This window comes from Nyctibius grandis, chromosome 14, assembly GCF_013368605.1.
Source record: "Nyctibius grandis isolate bNycGra1 chromosome 14, bNycGra1.pri, whole genome shotgun sequence".
NCBI lineage: Eukaryota > Metazoa > Chordata > Aves > Nyctibiiformes > Nyctibiidae > Nyctibius > Nyctibius grandis.
The window spans coordinates 12,533,494-12,555,907 of NC_090671.1; the positions used below are offsets into that span (position 1 = coordinate 12,533,494).

Consider the following 22,414-nt stretch of genomic DNA (forward strand, 5'->3'; position numbering starts at 1 on the left):
CGGCTGCGGGGCTGATGCGGCGGAGGGCTGGGGAGCCCGGCACCCCCTGCCCTGAGCCCTGTGGCTGCCTGTCGGCAGGCCCCTGCGGGGAGCGCCCTCCCACCCACAGCGAACCCCGGGAAAGAGGATGGGAACCAGCGCGGTGGAGTCACGGCTTCAGCACGTGAAAGGATGTAAAGGAGAAAACACGAGTGAGATGAGATAATGGTGAGATCCGAGGCACAAGAAAAACCCAACTGAAGATCGTGTTTAATCAATTGTAGAAAATGGGTAGTAAATGTTTTCTGTACCCTGCGTAGCCCAGATCAGAGGTTGCCAATGCAAATCACAGAATCACACAGAATCACAGAATCAGTCAGGTTGGAAGAGCCCTCTGGGGTCATCGAGTCCAACCATTGCCCTGACACCACCGTGTCAACTACACCATGGCACTAAGTGCCATGTCCAGGCTTTTCTTAAACCCCTCCAGAGATGGTGACTCCACCACCTCCCTGGGCAGCCCCTTCCAATGGCTAATGTCCCTTGCTGAGAAGAAATGCTTCCTAATGCAAAGCATTAACTGGAAAAGAGATCAATACATGAAAGCATCTGAAGAATTATTGCTTTTCAGAAGAGTGAATAACCTGTCCACTGCTCCACAAATAGGTGGGTGAGATGGGTTTGATACAGAAAGGAACTGCCGCCTTGACCCTCTACAGCGGGAGACGAGAACAAGCTTGACAGGACAAAGGTCTGTCATGCAGAGCTCACCCCGTTGAAGTCAACTCTGCACTATTGCTGCTCCAAATGCAGAGTCTAGCACTTAAAAACAATTCTATTACTTTTTTTTTTTTAAATAACACAACCATTCTCAGTATATCATAAGAGTATTCATTTTATGTATCTTTAAATATAAAATGTCTAAAAAATCCAGAAATATTTATCCATAAATTTTACCCCAAAGTACTTAAAATATTAACAAAAGTGGTTCTCTTTACATCAACATTTTTAAACCAAGGAACTACTGCATAATTTAGAAAACCAAGGGTTACTCATAATTGCTGCAAGTAAAACAAGAAATGCCAATGACAGGCCTTTAGCAAGGCTCTGGGAATATGGTTCTCCTGAAAAAAAAAAAAAAAAGAAAAAAGTATAAGCATATGGGAACTAAATTTTAGTTAAGACAACAACCCAAAAGATACAGATTAAAGTATATGCATAGCCTGAATAAAATAGTGACGCATAAGCAAGTAAGATGCTTCATACTCATAAAACTTCATACTTTGTATAACTTTAGTCCCTGAAGTCATGCAGATAATAAACACAGGCAGTTGCCTCTGTCCATGCAGCTCAGAACAGAGTCCAAGTGCCTTGATGCCCTTTGAAATGCCAGACGGTACCTACAGAGTCTCCCACGACACATAATCCACCACAGCTTTACACAGAGGAAATTTAAAAATTAACTGTCTTACTAACATGGCAAATTTTTACTGGAACATACTGGCACAGTGAGAAACAAAGGCTCCCTCCACCCTTCAACGCAATGATGCGCACTGACAAGGCGACAATTACAGTAGGGAATTGGAACAGAACAATACCATAAATCAATATAGTCTCCTTTGCCTTAGAAATCAGACCTCTCTCCAAACTCCACAGGGGAGTGAAAAAGAATCTGTCTTTGCCAAACAGATACTCACAATATTTCAAGCTTATCCAGAAAGTACTCCTAGTAATTATTTTTTCCACTAGTCTAACTAAGAAATTAATGCCTTATCAAGGGAAAAATTAAAGAGATTTTTTGGACCATTCTTTCTAAAAGAGAAATTTTAATTCCCCACTACAAAGCATTCTTTCAGACTGAAGTCTACACACCTAATTATGTTTCAAAGAAATATGGCCAGTTCATGGCATTACACATTGCTTATTATTTTTACCTGTGTAAAACCGTGTCAATGGATAAAAAAGTTGTGGCCAGCACACATCGTTTCGATTGCAATCAAATTCTGTGTAATTAATCTGAAATCTGGGAAAAAAAAAAAACAAACCAGGTTTATTAACTACAGCACCAGAACACTAGCATAAGTGGAAAAAACAGAGTGAAAAGGTGTCCAGATTACAGGAAAAAACAAAACTAAGCCGCAAGCTTCTCGTTATTCTCTTATATAAGATCTTTTTCTCTAGTAAAAACAGGAGCCTCCCCTCTAGTCCATTACTGTAATTTTTAGTCATTTTGTGATAAACATTTTCAGCCAATGGATAGTTTGGGAGCCTCACTCAGCACCCCTTTATCCACTCAAGTAAACAAACACAGAAGCTTTTCTGCTAAAACCAAGTGACAGCTTCACAGAGTAGTTTACAGCCCTTCATGTTCTTCATGCTCAGGGGAAGATTGTCACTAACAGAACTGTTACTCAATAAATCTTTGGACCAGGCCTTCTTGCTCTGTACTCCACCAAACTAAAGTAACCTTTTGATCAATGCTACTCACATTACATCTGCTTAACATAATGTGAAGTATCAATTTTTTTACAAAAATTACCTTGTCATTGGAATGGGTGGCTGAGCTGGCACTTTAACAAACTGAACAGAAGCAGTGATGGGAAGAAAGCTGATGCTGTTCTCGCAGGTAAGCCCGCACTGGAATTGCCATGTGACTGTTGAGTAACTGTAAGAATATGCATCGCTATTACTTGAGGGCTGTAAATGGAAATTTAGAGCCTAAACATAACCATGAAAGGACAAAATACACAGTATTTAGGAGGAGGTTGATGATCTCTGGATTTTCAATACCATGCAGGGAGAAAACTTGCAAAGTCTGGAAATGAGGTAAAGTGGAACAGAATCCTATTTATTTGATTGGGATTGACTTAGGAAAAAAAAAGTGTTTGCAAAGTGAAAATTCCCCATTTCAGGAAAGAATAAAGCATTTACCACAGCTCTCAAGAAGAGCTCTACTTTGGGGTAAGCCATAACACAGGACAACGTTGTCACTTCCACCACGTAACAAGAAATTAAAGTATTCTTCTCATGGAATGCCCCACGTATGCCTACTACTGACAGCATCGTAGATTTTATTTAATATTTCAGTGAAGTAGAAAGATTATCTACTTATAACCATTTTTTTTTTCAGAGGGAGAAAGGCAAACCTGGTTCTGCTCAAAGGAATTTGGCTTGCACAAATAAAAGCCATGTAAAAAATCAGAAGTAACAAAATAACATTTTTGTTTGTAAAATTTAATCTGGATATGTTAGGTAAGCAAGTCTCAAAATGAAACATTTATTTGTTAGATAGCCAGAGACAACTCCCTCTACCTGATCTGCACAGCAAGAATCTCCTGCCGGGGAATCCCTTGTACTGCACCCACATCAGCAAAGATTATGTGAATATTCAGATTTGCAGGAATATCTGGACAAATGCCTTTTAAGCTTCCAGAGCTCACGTTGGCGTCAGAATGAAATGGATCAAGACCTATGAAGGAGAACAGAGTTATTTAAATGGAAATATTACGGAAAACATTATATTTTCCATGATTCTATTATTGTCATAGTCCAGTGAAATACTGGTAACCGTCACACAGGAACACAGCAAAAAACACACATAAAGATAAAGAAGTATTTTATCAACAGAGAACTAAAACCAAGTAATATGTATACAGGCCGACAGTAAAATACACGTTAGTGCAGTATCTGTACACATATTGAGTTATGTGCATGTGTATACACATACAGGCATAGATGGATCCAGACATCTTTAGGCATTTGAAATTACATTTTGGTTTTATTTTGAGATGCTGTAGTCATCATATGGGTATATGTAGACTATAAACACCAATGCAAACCTCACTTACGTATAATTTCCACCCAGTCATTTAGATCACTGTAACTTGAATTGTCCCTCTTTCCAATGTGAGTAGCTTGTATTAATGAATTCAATTTCTCAGTTACATTTCCTCTGCAAAATACAAATGTAAGATTACACAAAAGTAAATCTGTACTGTCTACCACTCTAAGTTGCAATATTATTATATCATAAGGTCAGTTTCCTCTGAAAGATGTTATCACTCAACAAAAACAAACTTGAACTATTGAGTTATCTGTTGAAGGGAAGAAATGGCAAAGCATTCCACCCCAACATAACCCTCATTTGAATATAGAGAGATTTCAGTGAAACCTTATTATAATTTCCCTTAAAAAAAAAAAAGTGAGACTATCGACCACAGAAAGCTGAAATGCACACAGAACATTTAAAAAGAAGGTAACAGTGCTGACAGTAGACACTTGTAGGGAATCATGTAATAAGCAACAAGATAGATGCAGGGAAAAATATTTCCACCTATGTAGCTCACCTTAAAAGGCTGCAGTCTTCATTAATACCAACTTCTAGAATGCACCCAGAGAGCGAATCTAGTCCAAATAAAACTGGTGTATAAGTTGCCGACACACATAAACCTCTGCCAGCTATGAAATGAAAACATCTTACTTGAGCTTTCTTATATCAACCTTTTGATCTCTAGCTTTCAGTTCTGTTTACAAACATCAAACTTTAGAATGTGAAACACCAGGTGGTAAGTTCAAATATAGTTACAAGTCCATTCAACTCAAGTTTTCCAAGAAAGTCGGAATAAAGGTTAGGGAATAGTCTAGAGAAGCAAAGTTTGGAAGAGATTCTTAACTAAAATATGTTAAAAAAAAAAAAAAAACAAAACAAAACAAACATTTTAACATTGACTACAGTTGAAGTTGCAACCTCACAAGCCAGTACCTGGCTGCCAAATGTTTAGGCTTCCAAAAGTATCAGAAGCATTCAAATTTGCAGCTCTCACTGGTTTTCCAACTTGATAACCTAAACATGGAAGAGTAAATCGTGAACACTGCATAAGAATCTTTAAGCATTAGCATTGTTTTAATAATAAATGTCATCAATCTTGAAGTAAACGAAGAGACATTTCCATTACAGTAGGAATACACTCACTTTAAATAATCAATATCTATACAACAAAAGCCTAAGAACCAATCACCACTATTACAACCGGCAGTGTATTGACAGGAAGGTGGGGGCTAGCAACATAAGGGGCAAAATAAAGTATTAATACCTGGATTCCCAAACAGTTCTGCTGCATTAGTACTCTTTAAACTCAGAAATTTGACTGTGAATCTCTGTGTCAGTATTTCTGGTAAAAGAAAAAATATTACTTTATTTTTAAATAAGTAAATTAGCAAAAAGTATGCTCTATGTAGAATACAAACGTCCATCCTTCGTTAGTAACAGAAGATTCAAAATAATACAAATTAATGGAAATCAGCCCCATAAATTTTCTTTCCAGAGTCCAGGGGAAATTCTTTTTAAAGAAGTATTAGTAAATAAGAGATTCTATCACAGAATTTCCATGCTGAAGAAAAAAAAGTAAATCAAATATAGTAAAAGAAATTTCATGATACCTCCATCACATAAACTTCCAAGGAAGACTGTGACATTTATTTGCTCTATGTTCTTGTCTTTCCATATGAACGTATAATGCTCTGCAACAGTGACATTTTGACACACAACCTCAGCAGTATGAAGGCTTTCTGGCAGAAGAAAAAAAAAAGGCCATAATGAAAAGCACTGCTAATTAGAAAGCGATGTTACTGTGGCTGAAATAGAACACATTAAAAAACTCTGGTAAAATTCTGGAAATTATTCATCTTTTTAGAGAATTTATTTTACTGTTTAAGTCCCATCTTATTAGGACAGTGCGACAGTATAATCCCCTAGGCCCATCAATATTTTAACATCAGCAGTTCCAGCTCCTTTTGTAGCTACAAACCTCTCCAAAAGAGCCCAGCACTGGACTCGACATCACCAGCTGATGCACTTCTCTGGACTCGGGACTCCTGCTTTCATTTCATCCCTCCCAGGGAGCCATCGCTGCCCAGAAAAACACATTAGCTTGGATTCCATTAGTTTCATTTGTGCTGCATTATCCTCCCACTGACTGGGAACCACTGTTCTACATCAAATAACTGCTTCATTGGCTGAAAAAGGTCCTTAAAAAGGCACAAGAGCTTACAAAACAGAGATCTATACATCTGCTTACAGTCTGCCCATTCCACTTACATGTTCATCCTGGAAGTTTCTTAAAGCATTCTTTGTATCTTTATTTTTTTTTCTTCTCAAAAATTACTTTTAATGTAAGCTAAGGGACCCAATTTCTTGACCAACTTTAAATGAAGTTGGGGTAAATTAAATACTTTGTGCTTTGCAGTAAGGCAAACAGTTGACTTTTTGAGCATTAGATAACATACAAGATCCTTCCTAAGAACTGCAGCAGGTAAACATTTTAGGCATCAAAATAATCTATTTCTTATATAGTCCAGGTTAGGTAAGAAACATATTTATTAAACAGAAGAGACATACCACCTTCAGTGATGAATTTGCCCATGTCAGTGATGGTTCTATAGATGACATTTTGCTGGATGAAGTCTGAGAATAAAAAACAAACACTGCAGCAATCCTGACTAATAAGAGAGACAGACATACTGTTTTCACATCCAAGATGCAATCCTTGTTGTTACGAAAATGGAGTAGAAAATTATTTAGAAAATTAATTTGGGTAACGGACCAATCCGTTTATGTATTTTGAGAGCACAGCTACTTATCTCTGTGTCTTACAAAGGTAATATAGATGAACAAAATTAGACAATTACATAGCGTAAAATAAATTATCTTCATGCTGGTAATCATGTTATCTCAAACTCCAGAAGGACACTTCATAAGTATATACTTTTGTAATGCAGAAAGTAACCAATTCTCACTAATTCTAAAATGATGATACTGCACCCTCTTGACAGAAGAAGGGCTCTGCAACAGTCCGAAAATACAAAGTGGGAGAGATGCTCTGTTCTGTCGTGTGTAGCCATAACCAGCACGAATCACCAAAAACAGATAAATGGGAAACAAAGGCCAATCCCACCATTTCTTATATCCCAAATCTTGGGAAATAGTCGGACACTTGCCGGAAGGTCATCAGAAACAGGAACAGAACATCCCCAAATGCTGAACTACAGCCATCAGATAACACAGATATTACATGAAGCTGCCATGTCAACGGCCCTTGGGTTTGTTCTGTTCTAGCAGCTCTGAGAAACATAAAGCACATTTCTGCTAGAGTTTATGCAGCATACCTCCAGTACCACTGTTTATCCTCACATCATGGGGCAGTCCTTCTGTGTAAGATGCTAGATTGGTAAGGCATTTGACATCAAAGTTCTGGAGATACGCTACGGGGGCGTTTCCAACACACTGTCCAGCCATGGATTGCTGCAGGTAGTTCAACAGAAAAAAGTATGTTGGACCCTTTTCTAGCCCCTTGCTTTTCATTTTAAGACTATTTGTTAGTGAAATGCTCCACCTGTGTACTACAGCTATGTGATACTTTGACAAACAATTAATCTGATGTTATCAAAATATCTCAATCTGTAGCAAGAGAAAGGTAAAAATTTAAAAAGCAAAGCTTTCAAAATAGTTTCAGTGTACAGTATGGCTTGATCCCAATTTGTCAAAATAGTTATAACCAAGTCTCTCTAAAATAGAAAAGGAATTTGAAAAAAGTACAACCAGATGACTAAGATTCAAAGGGAAAACCAACTCAATAATGCAGCTGGCAAACCAAAAAAATAGAGAAATATGATAAGCCATGAACTATTAATTGGGGTGCCAAGCTTGCTTTTACCTCTTGAAATAATTAAGACATTACCGTTTTGGGAGATGGTCAGGGGGATCAGGAAGGATAATGTTTACTTTTAATAATGATTTTGTGCCTTTTTGTTGTTGTTGTTGTGGAAAATATATTCCACCGCTTCACAACAGCAAGTTGCAGAATCTGGTTACAAAGCCATAAGGAGTGTCATATACAGACAGTATCAAACAAACCAAGAGGAACCAAAAAGCTCCTGAACATGAAGGGATTACCTGGGGAATGGTAAAATACTCATTTTCTTCGGTCATAATTGGATCTCCTTGTCTGTAACCAGTGTAAAGTGTCCCAGGAGAAGTTTGTAAAGGGATCTTAAAGGGAGGGACTCTGGGTGTCGAACTGCAAACAAGTTTAAAAATTAAACAATCCTTTACTCCATACCTCACACAAATAATTATACATTTGCTTTCATGTCCCCCGTTCTCATATAGCAGCAATGACATTTCTCCATTTGCATTTAAAGTTCACATCTTAAAATTCAAATTTCAAAACAAATTTCATTATAAAAACAGGTTACATTTTCAGTAGCATGCCTAATGCTGTGTTGAGAAAATAAGTTTTGTTAAGACTTACGTAGAGCCATGATAAAAGTAGCCAAGAAATGGTGTGTTGTTAAGAGAAGACTGTACACAAAGGAAGGGAAACCAATCAGGGATATATTCCATTGAATTAGAAGAGCACAGCTGATCAAAAGGTGGGTTTACAACCCCACCAAACACTCCAGTGAAACATGATCCATTGAATAACTGCTTCAAGTCTGGTGTACACTCCTGAAAGGGAAAAGAACGGTCACTTTTTATCATGGTAATTGCATTACCGTAGGCACTACAGTCATACTTACAGGTAATCAAACCAATTCTGTAGAGAAAGGTCACATTTACTGTTAGTAATACTGGAAAATCCAGACAAGCCCTCCTTCTAGTACAAAACATACAGTACCTCTCTCTCTCCCCAGACAATTGAAAGAGCCTTGAAATTTTGAAAACACTTGGTCAGAGTTTAATATGAAATAAGTACCGGATCACAGCAACAACGAACATCACAAGCTCCAGCTGTCAAGTCACAAGGACAAGAGCCCAAGGGCCAGAACACCTGATTAGGGATGACAGTTGCATTTTCTGTAAAAGAAATAGGAAAAAAAAAAAGAAGATAATATCAGATTATATGGAATGGAATCCCAATAAACAGACCATGTGCATTACAGTTTATTCCAACTGTGTACAAATCTTTTGTTAAATTCCATTAACAATTTTTCAGTATCTCTGCTGCCCAAATCCCAATTCTTTATTTTTTTCATATACAGAAGGAAAAGAACAGCCAAAACGCCATTTCTTCTGTAGCATATCTAAACAATTACCTGACACATTTCCTGTAAAGGAAGAGTTGGCATATATTTCAGCTTGAATCAGGAGATGTGCCAACATCACTGAATCACGGCAAGCTAAAACCTGAAGTGTTTCAACCACGCAGAGAGGTGTTGTGCAGCAGTCAGTGGCATTGGGCAAACACAACTGCAGGTTTCTAGTCAAGCTTATGATCACTTTGGAAGGGTTCTGAAAAAATGCAAAATAAAGTTCGACAAGCTTGTATTAAATTACTCTTATTTATACCACTCATCAGCTTCTGAAAGAGAAGTGTCAGTAGCACTGTGTTTTGTCAGTGCTACCACGCAATGGTATTCTTCCTATATAAAATCAGACATTTGTTGGGAGTGGAATGATAAACAGTCTGCTGCTGAGATAGGCAAATACAGTGAGGATACGAGCTGCACACAGAACTTTTTAACGCATGCACACAGATTAAGTTACCTCAGAAATCACGTGCACAATTCTAAAGAAAAGAACAAATACCGAAAAGTGAATTTCAGTATTTACAGATACCTTCAGTTGAAAACTGGAATGACTGCAGAGTTGATCAAACCCCTACAGAATTATGTATAACATAACACTGAAGGCAAGTCTAATAAATACAGATGTTCCATAGCTCATCCTGTATAAAAACACTACTTTTTTATTTCTATTAGCTCCTTCCAGCAGATCTGAAAACATCTCAAATGCTACAGAGAGCCAGGAAGTGCGGGCAGTTCTGGAGAGGAGGAGTACAACGAGGAACCAGCATCAAAGCTGCACCTCAGCAAACTCCAGCAAAGGCATCCACACAAAGGGACATGTAAAAGAAAAAAGGCAAGACATTCAAACTGGGTTGTTAGTACATTCACGTTTTGCTAGTATTTCGTTAGCCCTTAATATATGACAGTTCAATCCTTCCCATTACGAAGAATCACTATTTTACATACCATACCAGATGTTACATTCAAATTCCAATCACCAGCTCTTTTACTTCCACTGCAATTTGCAAGTTGCAATTTTCCTATATCAAAATAAAAATTAAAAAAGTATTCCACTGTCATTGAGAAAAGACTGGAAAATTAGAAGTACATTTAAACTCCTCTTGTGCCTTCAAGTAGACAGACCCTCAGACTTGGCTGACAAGGAATCAACAGAGGACTAAGGGCTTAATCAGCAGAAGTCCTTTTGAGTTCCTATTTCAGTAACTATTAAAGCACTAAGCAAAGTGCATTACTGTTTCTTTAGTAACTTTTGTGGCAGAAAAAATATTCAGAATTCAAACATATTTATTTACATGCTATTTGGAAAAAAAAAGAACAAGTGGAGTATTCTTACCTGTCTCTTTATCTACAGAACTTAAAATTATAGAAAAATTAACTCCTGAAGAATTTCCAAGGAAAAACGAATTTGCTCTGGGCCCTGACATATGGATAAATGAAGGCTGAAAGACTAAAAAAAAAGAAACAAGTCTTAACACACACTGAAAAAGGTAACATCTGTAAGACATATTTAGGTCTTACGCTAGGTTCTTACCTTCCTATACTTTAAATTGTCATAAATAGCACAAAAACATCTCATGATGGCTGGTACAGGATTGTATTTACATTCTCACAAAGTGCCAGAGCAGTGGGTTCACCATAGCTTTCTATACTTTAAGTTTACATTTGTCAAGATGCTCAGTAAACACGCAGTAGTATAACATTAAGGCAGGAGACTGCAGCACTTACTGGCCCATGCAGGTACTACCCAGGTCAGGCAACAACATTTAGCAATTCTTGCTGAATTAAATACACATTTTGTAATTTCTTGCGGCCATGGAGGGTATCAGGGGCATACCGCTACCTGTGATCTAGTAATTGCACACTACTGCCCTCTGCACGTGGACATAGTTTCAAGTTTAGGGCTCCAAGTTGGGAGTTTCACTAGAATTTCCTTTACAGACTTTACCAAGGTTGAAAGGTCCGACATAAGCAGCTCCACCTTCCCCCCTCAGTCTCCCCCAGTGCTAAGCAGAAAACTCCAGGGCCAGCACCTTCGGGTTGGGGCAGGGGCACCAAAGACCCCCGACCTCCCAGTCCCTGGAGAACCCCCGGGGCCCCCCCTCATGCCCACCCGGGCAGGCCGCGCAGCAGGCCGACCCCCCTCTCCCCACACTCCCGGCCGCCCTTTCGGCCCCCTTCCCTCAGCAGCCTCCCCCTCGCCCACCCGGAGGCCGCCACTCATGGCGGCCCCTGACGCCCTCCACCCACCGGGGTGCCAAGCCCGCTGCCCGGGGCAGGGTGCCGCCAGCAGCAGCAGCAGCAGCGCCCCGAGGAACCCAGCCTCCATGGCGCCTAAGGCGCGCCGCGCCGCGGGGCCGGCTGCCGCCCGCCCGCCATCTTGCAGCCACAGCGCGGCGCCATGGCAACGGGAAGGGGCGGGAAGCGCGGCCGCCTCACGGGGAAGGCGGCCCGGGCCCGGGGAAGGCGGCCCGTCACACACCCGGCTGGGCTCCCTCGCGTCCCCCTGTCCCCCTCCTCACGGTAGCGACCGCACAGCCGAAAGCGGGATCGACCACGACAGCCCCGACACGTCTGTCCCTCGTCTCCACACAGACCACGTCCTCCCTCAGGCACTTCAGGTAGTGCCAGATCACACTGCTACACTTTTACACAATAAAATTGCAAGAAGGCCGTGTAGCTCACCCTTAAAAATATCTGTTATTAGAGCAGTATCTAACCACATTTGAAAAAGAACAGGTTTTATTACAAACGTTTTATACAAAGGAAATTATAAATACAGCCTTCAAACAAAACGGCTTTTGGCAATCAAGCAAGCCCGTACAAGGCTGGCACAAGAGCTGTTACATTGACAAAACCCTGATCTAAGTACAAGACATGACATAAATTCCCATATACACCTTGGGAAAAAAAAATTAGTCTTTTTCTGTGTAGGAAACAATTACTCTCTCTTCCTTTCAGGAGAACATCAGTTACTAGTAACAGGCTAAAACACCAAACTACACAGTTACTTTTTAAAAAGGGGAGATTGATTGTTTAAATGAAAGCCACGTTCAGAAGTACACAGCATACCCTCATATCCTGCCATAAACAACACCAATCAAAGCACCTTCATTCTTGTCAAATACCAGATGTAAAAACACATACTAAAAAGTGTGCCTGCTGTCACACCACATAAATTACATTTTTTGTTTTCCAGTTTCAAAATACAACCTTAAAGACTAATCAGTTAGTCTGCATTTATTGAAGTTATTTTAAACAAAACGGGGCCTTTTCATTCACAAATGAAGAGATACCCAATTGAGAAAGAAACTACAAACACAGAGACAGTACAGTCAAAGGAATATGAATACATGAGTGCACCTGCAGGGGAATTAACATCTTTAAAAAAAAAAAAAAAGTGGGATCTAAACCATCTTGAAAATGTTGGCTCATTTATTTTAAATTGATGCTGTTTCAGTCCAAAAATTGCTAGAAAGAGTTAGCAAGAAGTTGAAGTCCCTGAATAACACAGTGCTAAGGTTCTGATCTTACACACCAGAAATGGTCATTCTTACCTTTACACCAACATATGAAAGGAATCAGCTTTCTTGTCTTTGAAAATAACTTGGAGGTGTGAAACTTTGCAGTGGCCAGCATACCTTCTGGTTCCTCTCACAATTAAGAATTAGTATTTAAAACAGCACAGGTTACATGGTAATACAGTGATTTGTTATTTAAAGGGCTGTGTAGAAGACACAAGATTTAAATATTTATCCCTTAAAAAACAAGTAGTAACACTGCATACAGTTCTCTTTCATATCCAATAAAAAGTGCCATCAATTTCTCACGTATATTCCATTTCATGGAATTACTGGAGGAGGTAACAATGCATTTACATAACGTTGTTACCCAGCTAACTTTAATTTCTTCTTCTTAGCTTTCATGACAGGTGGCAATGATATTTTGAAAGCAGTCCTGAAACAACATAAAAAAGGAACTGTCAGATACACTGAACATACTTCCACACGCATCCTTGAAACAAGAAGAAAAAACACTTACTCGCATGTACTACAAATAGGACTGAAGTTGCAGAATACTGAAAAATAAAAGAATCTACTTTCACTAAAATAGTTCATTTGAATGTAAGAAATCAGACTCTTAAATATTTATAAACTTACTTGACAAGCACACAGAGCACACATAACCAATTTCAATAAGATTTCGATGACAGAAGCATGCAGCTCTGTAGTCAACATGAACAGGAGGTGGAAGGACAAGCTGTGATCTTTGCTCTTGATCAGGGAGAAATACCCACTGCACGAATAGAGAAAAAATATTTTGCACATTGGAAGGGTACTGCTGTATTACCTTGTCCATGAAGTCAGTAAGATTTCACATCCAACACAGGAAAAACACTGAAGTGTTTTTTAAAGACTTACCAACAAATACTGCAGAAGGGACGGCATGTGGGGCACTTTCAAATATATGCCACCTGTAATGTCACAAGCCTGGAAAGCAGAGAGCATGATCAGATTGTTATGTTTTATGAGATTAACAGGATATTTAAAATATCCACATACTGCAAAACGCCTGCATGTTATAACTGTCAGATCCACTGAACATATTTCCACACCCACTCTTGAAACAAAGAAAAGAAGAGAGCTTTACAATGTGTCAAACTATACAGCATCAAGTATCTATGAATAAATGTAAACAGCAAATAAGAAGTCTGTACCTGTTGCAGAAGACCTGAATCAGAGTCCAAGACACAGGCATCAATCAAAATACTCTGCAAGAAAAGAGATTAAACACATGAAAAGCAAATTCAGGTAGGACCAATGTAGCCTCACTGTTATTGTCATGATCTGTTTCTGCTATAAATGCACTCCACATAAAAATGCACATGCTTTTACAGCTGCAGGACCAGTACAGCCATAGCAAAGCTCTTTCACTTGGTCAGAATACAAATCCAAATTTCCAACATCTCCCTTCTAACACATGGTAATAAAAGAACTATCAAAGGTACCCTGTACATGTTACCTGCAAGGAGGGACAAAGGCTACTATCTGTACTTCCACAGTAATCTTTAACTAGTCTAGCAACCCCTTTATGTTAAGATGTAGTGATATGGATCTGTTTTGTTTTTTTTAAACTTGGTTTAAAGGTTACCACCTTTCACCCTGGCCATGACAGGCTTCACTTCAAGGAGTCTTTAACTAGATCATAATCATAAGAGAAATGAACAATTCTGTTATCTTTGCACATTAATAAAAGATAATAGATAACAAAATGAAATGTCAGCTTCACCTGTTTCTGTGCTGCAAAGATCACATTCATAAAATTCATATATTGCAGTGCACTGTCTTCTGCAGCTTTTATGACCTAAATAAAGCAATTCAAACTTGTTAGCTTACACATCATCACTGGATTTCAAGACTAAAAGAAAATTGACAGCAAAAGTTCTTACCAAAATCCTTGATTTCATTTCTTGATTAGCTAAGTATTGAAAAGAAGAAGAAATGCATGAGTACACTGGTTCTACTGCCTGTAGTTTGCCCTTGTAGTTCTGTCGCATCTAACATCTCAGCCAAAATATGTGTATGAACTGTTTTATAGTCCCAGTGGCACAGAGAGCAGCAGAAATATTTGACAAGTACCTGGAGACTAATTCAGACTTGTTATGAAAGCAGACCCCTTTCACGTATTGTCCAAAAGCAGTTCAATGTTGATCAGGAAAGAAACATTCAAAGTTGTTCATTACCAACTCACTGCTTGAAACACGTATCTCAAGTTATGTGGTATTTCTCATTGATTAAAGTGATCTGAAATGCATAGCTGATTCTAGTCCAATCTGCTCCTTGCAAAACTATTTGCCCAAATAGCACTTTTCCTGATTAAAGAAGTCACAAGTCCAAAACTGAGTAAAAAGTTCAACTGTCATCACAGCTCTGCGGGTGGCCCTTTGGAAGTAGATTTGTGCATCATGTGACTTTCAAAAAGTTCCTCTCGGCCTCCAGTTTTTCTAAAGAGATTCCAGTTAGTTTTACTCGTTTCACTTGCATGCAACAGAAAATCAGAGTAAGAATGTGGACTAGCAATCAAGTCCTTTACTTCTAATCATCACCCAGACCTAGTTTAAACTGGGCAACTTCAAATGATCAGGATAAATGTGTACCTACTATTGCCAGCCTTAGAAACGGGGATGTGTCAAAACATATGCATATTGGTTTGTATGTACACATGCACTTATACCTGTTATTCTGATTCAAATGTTTATGTAATTACTCAAAACAAGAGAGGAGGCCTCACCTTTTACCTCTTTGCTCATCTTGTTGATAACTACATTAGCCAACGTTAAGGAATCGACATTCTGTTCTTGGAAATAACTCTGGTATCCATACCACACATTCACCACCTTAGCCAACACACATTTTAACACGCATGACCCACGGTTATTAGGCAAACATTTCAGTTTTGAGTATTATTACAGAACAGGAATAGTAAAACCTATATTGAAGCATAATTAATATTATAAGAAACAGTCTTAAAAAATACACCCAGGCTTCGAAGATTCCGTGATCCAAAGGATACAACAAAGCGCTTTAGCAAGTGATCCTGCTAACAGAGTTTCTGTTTGCTGGCCCCTCATGTCAGCTGCGATACAAGAGAAGTTGCAGAAGTTACTGTTATATATAAAACCAATTGCTGAACCTGACCATACCAAATAATACAACTTTATCTTTGGCAAAAAGTATTAATGCAGAGGTGTGAAGTGCCAAGTGTAATAAACTCATCTACTTTAAACATATTAAAATTCACATAATCAAAATAAAGGAAATTCCTACAACTCCTTGAGAGTCCAAGTGATTTGCAGTTTTGTATAGTAAGCCTAGAATTTTCTTTTCCTTACTTTTTGTCATGAGGTCTTTAATCTCTTCTGCAATTGCGTCATTTACTGCTGTTAACAATTCATATTTTCCATCCTTGCTGCCAGAGCAATTAGATTCCATGGAACTACTGCCATCTCCAAAGAGATCTGCAAAAGCCCAACGCTTCCCAGGGTATAAGAAACGGCTGAAACAGAGAAAAATCAAAGTATTCATGTTCTGTCTTTCACCTTGTAAGAAAAAATGCCATAAACTAATCAGCTGTAGACAGCAATACCCTGAAGTATAATTTCAAATAATTTTAATGCTTTAGACATTAAGGAGACTACATAAGGCAGGCAATCTTCAAACCTAAAATGGAATAAAACCCACATTCATCTCCCTCCTTTCAAGACACATTTTAAGAGAACTGGCAAATAGATACCATGCCTGCACTTAGGGGCAGATCCTGGGACTCACGAACATCTGGGGGAAAATATCCACTAAACAGGAAACTTCTGCCACTTGCATTGTCCTGCTCGCCACATCTCCACCATCCTCTCTGTCTCTCCCTCTCAATGTATTTTTAAGTAAAATTCTGTTTAAGCCTCCCTTCTGTCTTACAGGTCTTTTTGTTGCTTTGTGTAAGGCACTAAGTCAGATTCTTTTTTCCTGCACAGTTTTAGTTAATTTCTGCTTTTAAGACAATATGTTATGCATTTTAAACCTGGTTTCAATTACATACTTCAATCCAACAAGAAAATGAGGAGACAGATGTACAAAAGTGCACTTTAAACTTTTACACTAATAAGAAGCAACTACACCTTTCTTGCGTGTGACTTGCTATAACAGCGAGCCTGTTGGTGCGATTCATAATTAAGTGCGAATTTCCCAGTACCATCACTGCATCGATACATTTTGATAGGGTGAACTGCTGAGAAAAAGAAGAAAGATACAGCACAATAACGTTTACAGTTAAGTAATTTAGAAGAAATCTCTCAAGCAACTGCAGTTAAAGAACTTGAGTTTTCAGATGCCAAAAAAGCTTCCTTTCTTAATAGGAAGCATTTAGAAAAAGAACTTTGAAAAATACACAACACTGGGTTGCTCTTTTTAAGAGAATATTCTAATATCCATTAGATCTGTTTTAGCAGACCATGTTAGCATAGTTCAGAAATCAAAGACTAACCCCATCCGTTGCCTACTTACTAAGATTTAAAAAAAAATAAATGTTTTCCCTCAGAAATCACCATCAGTAGCACCACCACCCAGAACAGGTACCTCAGCTTCTTCTAGCGCCTTCTTTCCCCACCAGATCGGGTTGGTGTCAATGACGATGACCAACAGGCTCAGCTCATCATCTGAAAAAGTGACAGCACAGCAGCGTCACTCCGCGCTCCGTGCGACCGCCCCAGCAGCAGCGACTGAAGGCCCGCGAGCAGAGGGGCTCTCCCGGGACCGCCGGGAGCCCAGGGGAGCCGGAGCCGAGCCGAGCCCGTGGCGGGAACACAGGGAACCTGCCGGCCGGGGCCTGGCGGAGCTTCACTGAGGGGGCACAGGGGCGATAAAGCCGGGCGTGCCCCAGAGCTCCGCTGTCGGCCTCCCACCTCCTCCAGGAGGAGCCCGGACGCCGGAGGAGCCGCGGCCCGGCCTGCCCGGGGCTGAGGCACGCTGGGCCCCGACGGCTGCCCCCACCCGCTCCCCGCCACCCCCCCGCCTCACCCGCGCTCATAGCGCCGGCCTGAGGTACCAGCTGCTCCCGGCGCCTGGAGATGACGTCACGCCACGGTCCTACGTCATCCAACCGGGTGGCGTCACGCGAACAGCGCCACGCCCAGGCGAGGCGGGCGGTGCGGCGGCGGCCGGGACGGGAGCGGAGCGGCCGCGGCCATGAGCACGGACGGTAAGGGGAGCGGGGAGCGGGGGGCGGGCGGCGCGGGGCAGCGCCGGGCCGGGCCGCGCCTGACGAGCCCCGCTGCCTTGCAGACCTGATCGAGACCTTCAGGGCGCAGCTGAGGGACGACCCCGACGTCGCCTCGGCCGTGGCCGCCATCCGCGCGCTGCTGGGCTTCCTCAAGCAGGACCGAGGTGGGCCCGGGTCCCCCCTCAGCCCCAGGCGGGACGGGGTCCCCCTCCTGCCCCGGGTCTCCTCACGGCGAGGCCCGTGTCAGTGAGGCCCAGCCCTGCCCTGACCGTGCACCTGTGCCTCCCCGCAGGGGAGACCATCCAGGGCCTGAGGAGCAGCCTGCTGGCCGCCATCGACACCCTGTCTCGGGTGGACTCCTCGGTGGCCGTCTCCTCGGGCGGGGAGCTCTTCCTGCGCTTCATCAGCCTCACCTCCCTGGAGTACTCGGTAAGGGCGGCTGCCCCCTGCCCAGCGGTACTGGCGGCTGGGGGACCCTCCGGCCTCACAGCAGGCACGGCGGTGTTTTCCAGGACTACTCCAAGTGCAAAGAAATCATGATCGAGCGCGGGGAGATCTTCCTGAGGAAAGTCTCTCTCTCAAGGAACAAAATCGCCAAGCTATGTCATCCTTTCATCAGAGATGGTGCCGTAAGTAGGCCGAGGCGGGGTCACTCTTGTTCTGTGCTCTGCTGCTTGAAGTAATGGAAAGACAGAAGGGGAGAGGAGCGAAGTTTATTAACGTTCTCAACAGCATTGTCTGATGGCGGCTTCTGCAAGTACATAGGCGTAACATCACTCACCACTTTATTTTGTTGAGACTCATCACCTCCCCCTACTTCAGTTTCCACACAATCCAACTTCACCTTGTGGTCTGCTTCTAAGAGGTGCTGAGGAGTCAGATCATCACCCCTTGGCTGCATCATGGCAGGCCACATGAAGTCCAGCTATCCTATGATTTGTAGCATACAAGTGACATACCTTATTATTTAATGTCGATGGACAGTTGTGTGAAGTAAAAGCTGTGACACCTGTAACAAAAGTAAAGGTTTCCCAAAGCTCAGCAAAAAGTAATGTCTGATATTTTTTGTTTTGACAGCGAATATTGACACATGCCTACTCCAGAGTGGTCCTCAGAGTGTTAGAAGCAGCTGTTGAGTCAAAGAAGCGATTCAGTGTTTATGTTACTGAATCACAGCCAGATCAAGCAGGGCAAGTACTCATTAATTTGTGTTTTATCTTGGTTAACAGGGTGATGTACAGCTAGCATCAAATCTGTCATACCTTAAGAAAAGCTACTAGGCTTGTTTGCAACATTTTAAATGGTAATTGTCACATAATATCATATTATTCTCGACAAGCAAAAAAAACCTAATATTGTAATTTCCAATACTAAATATTCTACTAACAGTGTTACCTACGTTTCCCTCAAAAGTTTACAACCTTTCAATCAGTGCTAGCCAACCTACGTTTCCCCTTGGAGATGGGAGACAATTGGTTTCTAGTTGTCTTTTTCAAAAGTAGGCTAAAATAACCAGTATTATCTTAAGCATAGCAAAATAAAACATTTAGCTAACGATGTTGTTTGAAGATGCCAAATAAAGTATACTACTGATAGCAAGAGAGCAAGCTTTCCCTCTTCAGAGCATGCAGCTGTATAAGTGAAGTGGTAAATCCTGCATACTGGATCATACACGTTGCTAACCACTCTTTCACTAGAATCAAGGATGTTCAGTCAAGTGAAGTACACAGGATTTTTCAGCTTCCCTGAAGTAACTTCTAGCAGTGTACCCTGTGCTTTATTTCTTGTTTCTTACACCCTGTTGATGGAAAAGCTGAGACACTTTAGGTAATCTGTCATCTTAATAATAGTTCACTGACTCATCTTTCTGTAGCTGTAATTCCTGACTGCTAAAACAAACTGACTTTTCTTGCATTTGTTGTAATCTGTTTCCATTGCTACACAGTAAATTATTTTCTAGTAGAGCGTACATCATAAACCAAAACTACAGGCAAGGGAACATGGGCAGCCATGGGTTTCAGTCTTTCAGACCATATTCTTCTAGCATTGTCTTTAAAGACAAATCTTTTAAGCTTCAAACGTGTTTTTTTAATAGGCAAAAAATGGCAAAAGCGCTGAGGAAGCTGAACATTCCCGTGACTGTGATTCTGGATGCTGCAGTTGGGTAAGCCTGATCATTAAACCTTAATATTTTTCATCACAATTTTGACAGTGTTGTAAGTAAGTTTCCTAGAAGTTTGTTCAAACTACAGAGGTTATTACTTAGTCGTAGTCATCAAACAAGCTAAACAAGTTACACCTTTAGGTGCACAATTAGGAGAATACGCCTGCTGCAAAACAAGTATTTTATGGTTGCATGTTAGAATGAAAAAAGGAGTCAGACCTAAGTGTAGAACTTTGGGATATCTGTAAAAAAGAACTGAGGTGCTATGCAAAAAGGCTACTTTTTTCCTGATTTGCATATGTGTTATCGTTTTGGGGTTTCTTAAGCTATTTCCTAAATTACCACTGCTTAGTGTAAGTCCAAAACATGAAAAAAGAAAGAACTACAATAAATCTGAACCTCAATTCTTCCATAAGTGCAAAATGCCTGAGTCTGCCTCCAAGAGAATACATACCAGCCTGCTTACCAAGGCACCTCCAATTTAGGGACGGTAGTGGCTTGACTGGACAAGTCTACAATATTCAAATCACTTAGTTGGTGGTTTTCTTTTTAGATCTGTGTTTTCACTCAGGAAAACACATGGGAGGGATGTAAAGAAAAGAGGGAGTGGATGAGGAGCATCCTGTGTATTAGGCCAAGGTTATCACAGTGCAGTTACACTTCACTGTGTAGGTAGTATCTTATCACAGACATCCCTGCTCCTGTAACTGAGTATCATTCCTAGTCAGATTTCAACTTCTTCCAGCATTTACACAATTGCCAAGGTCAGGTATGGCTGGAGAAGATATGGTTACTTAATATTCCTGCCAGGGAAGCAGATGAAAACTCACTCCAAAGATGTTTAACAGCACATGGACTTACACAGGTAGATGAAGCTACTTCAGAAAAGCGACACACTGTTTTAATTACTAATTTCTGTTCTGTTCAGCAAGTCATTTGTTGTATTACCCAGTAAGACTTGGATTTTTTTTTCCCCCTTTGAACAGCTACATTATGGAGAAAGTGGACCTGGTGTTAGTTGGTGCTGAAGGTGTAGTTGAAAGCGGAGGCATTATTAACAAGGTAATAGGTAGTGAATTTATTCCATCATTTGATAATCTCTAGACTTTTAAAGTTTGGTTTCTTTGAAGAATTCAAGGCTTCCTGAAAAAATCTTTTCTATTTGGACATTATCCAGTAAAAGTCTATTTATTATTGGAAACTGGGCAATATTATGTCACACTAGCACCGAGTTTGCATGTTTTCCATCTGTTTCCACAGATTGGCACTAATCAAATTGCTGTGTGTGCGAAAGCTCAGAATAAGCCATTTTATGTGGTAGCAGAAAGTTTCAAGTTTGTAAGACTTTTCCCTCTAAATCAGCAGGATGTCCCAGATAAGTTTAAGGTAAGAGAAATTCAAATTCCTTCTTAGCCAGCTAAGGTGCACACTTATGTGTCTGTGCATAATTTTTGTCTAAGCATGTCTTCGTTTATCTGGATCTCTCTACTCCAGCTTCCTTCACACAATATGGAGTTGCTCCATGTTACAGCCACAGGTCAAACAGCCATAATTGGTCATAATACTACCATTTAGTTTCTAAAGCAGTTACTTTGGGGCACAGGAGCAGCTGAGGGCGAGAAACAGTTAAATCAATACAGTTCAGAACTACAAATTGTACGTTATACAGAAGATAAACCAGCTGAGACCAAGGTGGCACCAGCCTGTGCCTCATTTTAAAGCAATTGACTTCCTTCAGTTTTACCACAAACATCTGCTCAAGACTACAGTACTGCTCTTGCCCAAAAGAGGTTTTAACTTGCAGTTGTGTAATAACAAATGGTCTCTGTTTCCTCCTAGTACAAAGCAGACACTCTGAAAACGAGTCAAAATCTAACAGAGGAGCATCCCTGGATTGACTATACATCACCGTCACTAATTACGTTACTGTTTACAGACCTTGGTGTGTTAACTCCATCAGCTGTCAGTGATGAACTTATTAAACTGTATCTGTAACAGGACTCCGTGTACAGGATGTATCATCTTCTTCAGTGACTATCACAGTTTTAAGAACTTGGAAGATGATACAAGTTATATGGACACGGTAAGGAGACAGCATTATAAGGATTAATGTAGTTATCAGCCTTCTTGAGTTTTTAAAGCAAAACATTACATGTGGATGGACCACTGTTAAAAAAAATCCAAAAGTTACTACAGCTTCTAAAGACCTAAAATAAATTATTTTAAAGATGGGTGGAGTATTTTGATATTGTAAAATAAAATACCTTTGGGTGTATTCAAACTCATTCTGAGGTGTGCAGTTATTTACTGATCTGTGGTACGTACCTGAAAAAAACCAAAATGAAAACGTGCACGAGGCTGCTAGTGGAAATCTGCAGCTCCTGCCACACCATACAAGAGCAGTGCTTTTACTTT

The 22,414-nt window shown here is 40.5% G+C and overlaps 3 protein-coding genes across 6 annotated transcripts; 1 reads left to right on the forward strand and 2 right to left on the reverse strand.

The window, feature by feature from the left end:
- Positions 1-922: 922 nt before the first annotated feature.
- Positions 923-11,432, reverse strand: TCTN2 (tectonic family member 2). 3 transcript variants are annotated; one of them, XM_068412667.1, is made up of 18 exons: positions 11,314-11,432; positions 10,400-10,513; positions 10,012-10,085; positions 9,073-9,268; positions 8,733-8,833; positions 8,289-8,485; positions 7,931-8,054; positions 7,144-7,279; positions 6,380-6,442; positions 5,419-5,547; positions 5,073-5,150; positions 4,742-4,822; positions 4,326-4,437; positions 3,828-3,931; positions 3,292-3,448; positions 2,519-2,644; positions 1,914-2,002; positions 923-1,103 (listed from the first exon to the last, which is right to left on the reverse strand). In XM_068412667.1, exons 1-18 carry the CDS (start codon positions 11,390-11,392, stop codon positions 988-990), a joined length of 2,076 nt encoding a protein of 691 aa, XP_068268768.1. In that variant the 5' UTR covers positions 11,393-11,432; the 3' UTR covers positions 923-987. The 3 variants fall into 3 exon arrangements, with proteins under 3 accessions (XP_068268768.1, XP_068268767.1, XP_068268769.1); XM_068412666.1 differs by having other exon boundaries at positions 6,377-6,442; XM_068412668.1 differs by lacking the exon at positions 923-1,103 and having other exon boundaries at positions 2,519-2,676; positions 6,377-6,442.
- Positions 11,433-11,787: 355 nt separating this feature from the next.
- GTF2H3 (general transcription factor IIH subunit 3) lies at positions 11,788-17,687 on the reverse strand. 2 transcript variants are annotated; one of them, XM_068412851.1, is made up of 13 exons: positions 17,634-17,687; positions 17,193-17,272; positions 16,736-16,842; positions 15,956-16,119; positions 15,637-15,699; positions 15,355-15,384; positions 14,513-14,541; positions 14,353-14,427; positions 13,781-13,834; positions 13,485-13,553; positions 13,224-13,359; positions 13,105-13,141; positions 11,788-13,020 (listed from the first exon to the last, which is right to left on the reverse strand). In XM_068412851.1, exons 1-13 carry the CDS (start codon positions 17,641-17,643, stop codon positions 12,951-12,953), a joined length of 924 nt encoding a protein of 307 aa, XP_068268952.1. In that variant the 5' UTR covers positions 17,644-17,687; the 3' UTR covers positions 11,788-12,950. The 2 variants fall into 2 exon arrangements, with proteins under 2 accessions (XP_068268952.1, XP_068268951.1); XM_068412850.1 differs by having other exon boundaries at positions 16,736-16,845.
- A 16-nt stretch (positions 17,688-17,703) lies between these two features.
- On the forward strand, positions 17,704-22,280 carry EIF2B1 (eukaryotic translation initiation factor 2B subunit alpha). The gene is made up of 9 exons (XM_068412852.1): positions 17,704-17,814; positions 17,898-17,999; positions 18,128-18,264; positions 18,348-18,464; positions 18,913-19,025; positions 19,931-19,999; positions 20,986-21,061; positions 21,260-21,385; positions 21,839-22,280. Exons 1-9 carry the CDS (start codon positions 17,802-17,804, stop codon positions 21,992-21,994), a joined length of 909 nt encoding a protein of 302 aa, XP_068268953.1. The 5' UTR covers positions 17,704-17,801; the 3' UTR covers positions 21,995-22,280.
- Positions 22,281-22,414: the final 134 nt, after the last annotated feature.

Excerpts from the sequence above, each read along its gene's own strand:
- TCTN2 (XM_068412666.1), bottom strand. The coding sequence starts at position 11,392 with ATGGAGGCTGGGTTCCTCGGGGCGCTGCTGCTGCTGCTGCTGGCGGCA. Across the intron at positions 9,269-10,011 it reads TGAATGTAACATCTGGTATG|AACCCTTCCAAAGTGATCAT; the intron begins GTATGTAAAATA and ends GCATTTTTTCAG. Across the intron at positions 4,823-5,072 it reads AGAACTGTTTGGGAATCCAG|GTTATCAAGTTGGAAAACCA; the intron begins GTATTAATACTT and ends TTCCATGTTTAG.
- GTF2H3 (XM_068412850.1), bottom strand. Across the intron at positions 15,700-15,955 it reads TAAAGACCTCATGACAAAAA|CTGACATGAGGGGCCAGCAA; the intron begins GTAAGGAAAAGA and ends CTTGTATCGCAG. Across the intron at positions 15,385-15,636 it reads ACTTGCTAAAGCGCTTTGTT|TTATCAACAAGATGAGCAAA; the intron begins GTATCCTTTGGA and ends TGGCTAATGTAG.
- EIF2B1 (XM_068412852.1), top strand. Across the intron at positions 20,000-20,985 it reads ATTCTGGATGCTGCAGTTGG|CTACATTATGGAGAAAGTGG; the intron begins GTAAGCCTGATC and ends CCCTTTGAACAG. Across the intron at positions 21,062-21,259 it reads GCGGAGGCATTATTAACAAG|ATTGGCACTAATCAAATTGC; the intron begins GTAATAGGTAGT and ends CTGTTTCCACAG.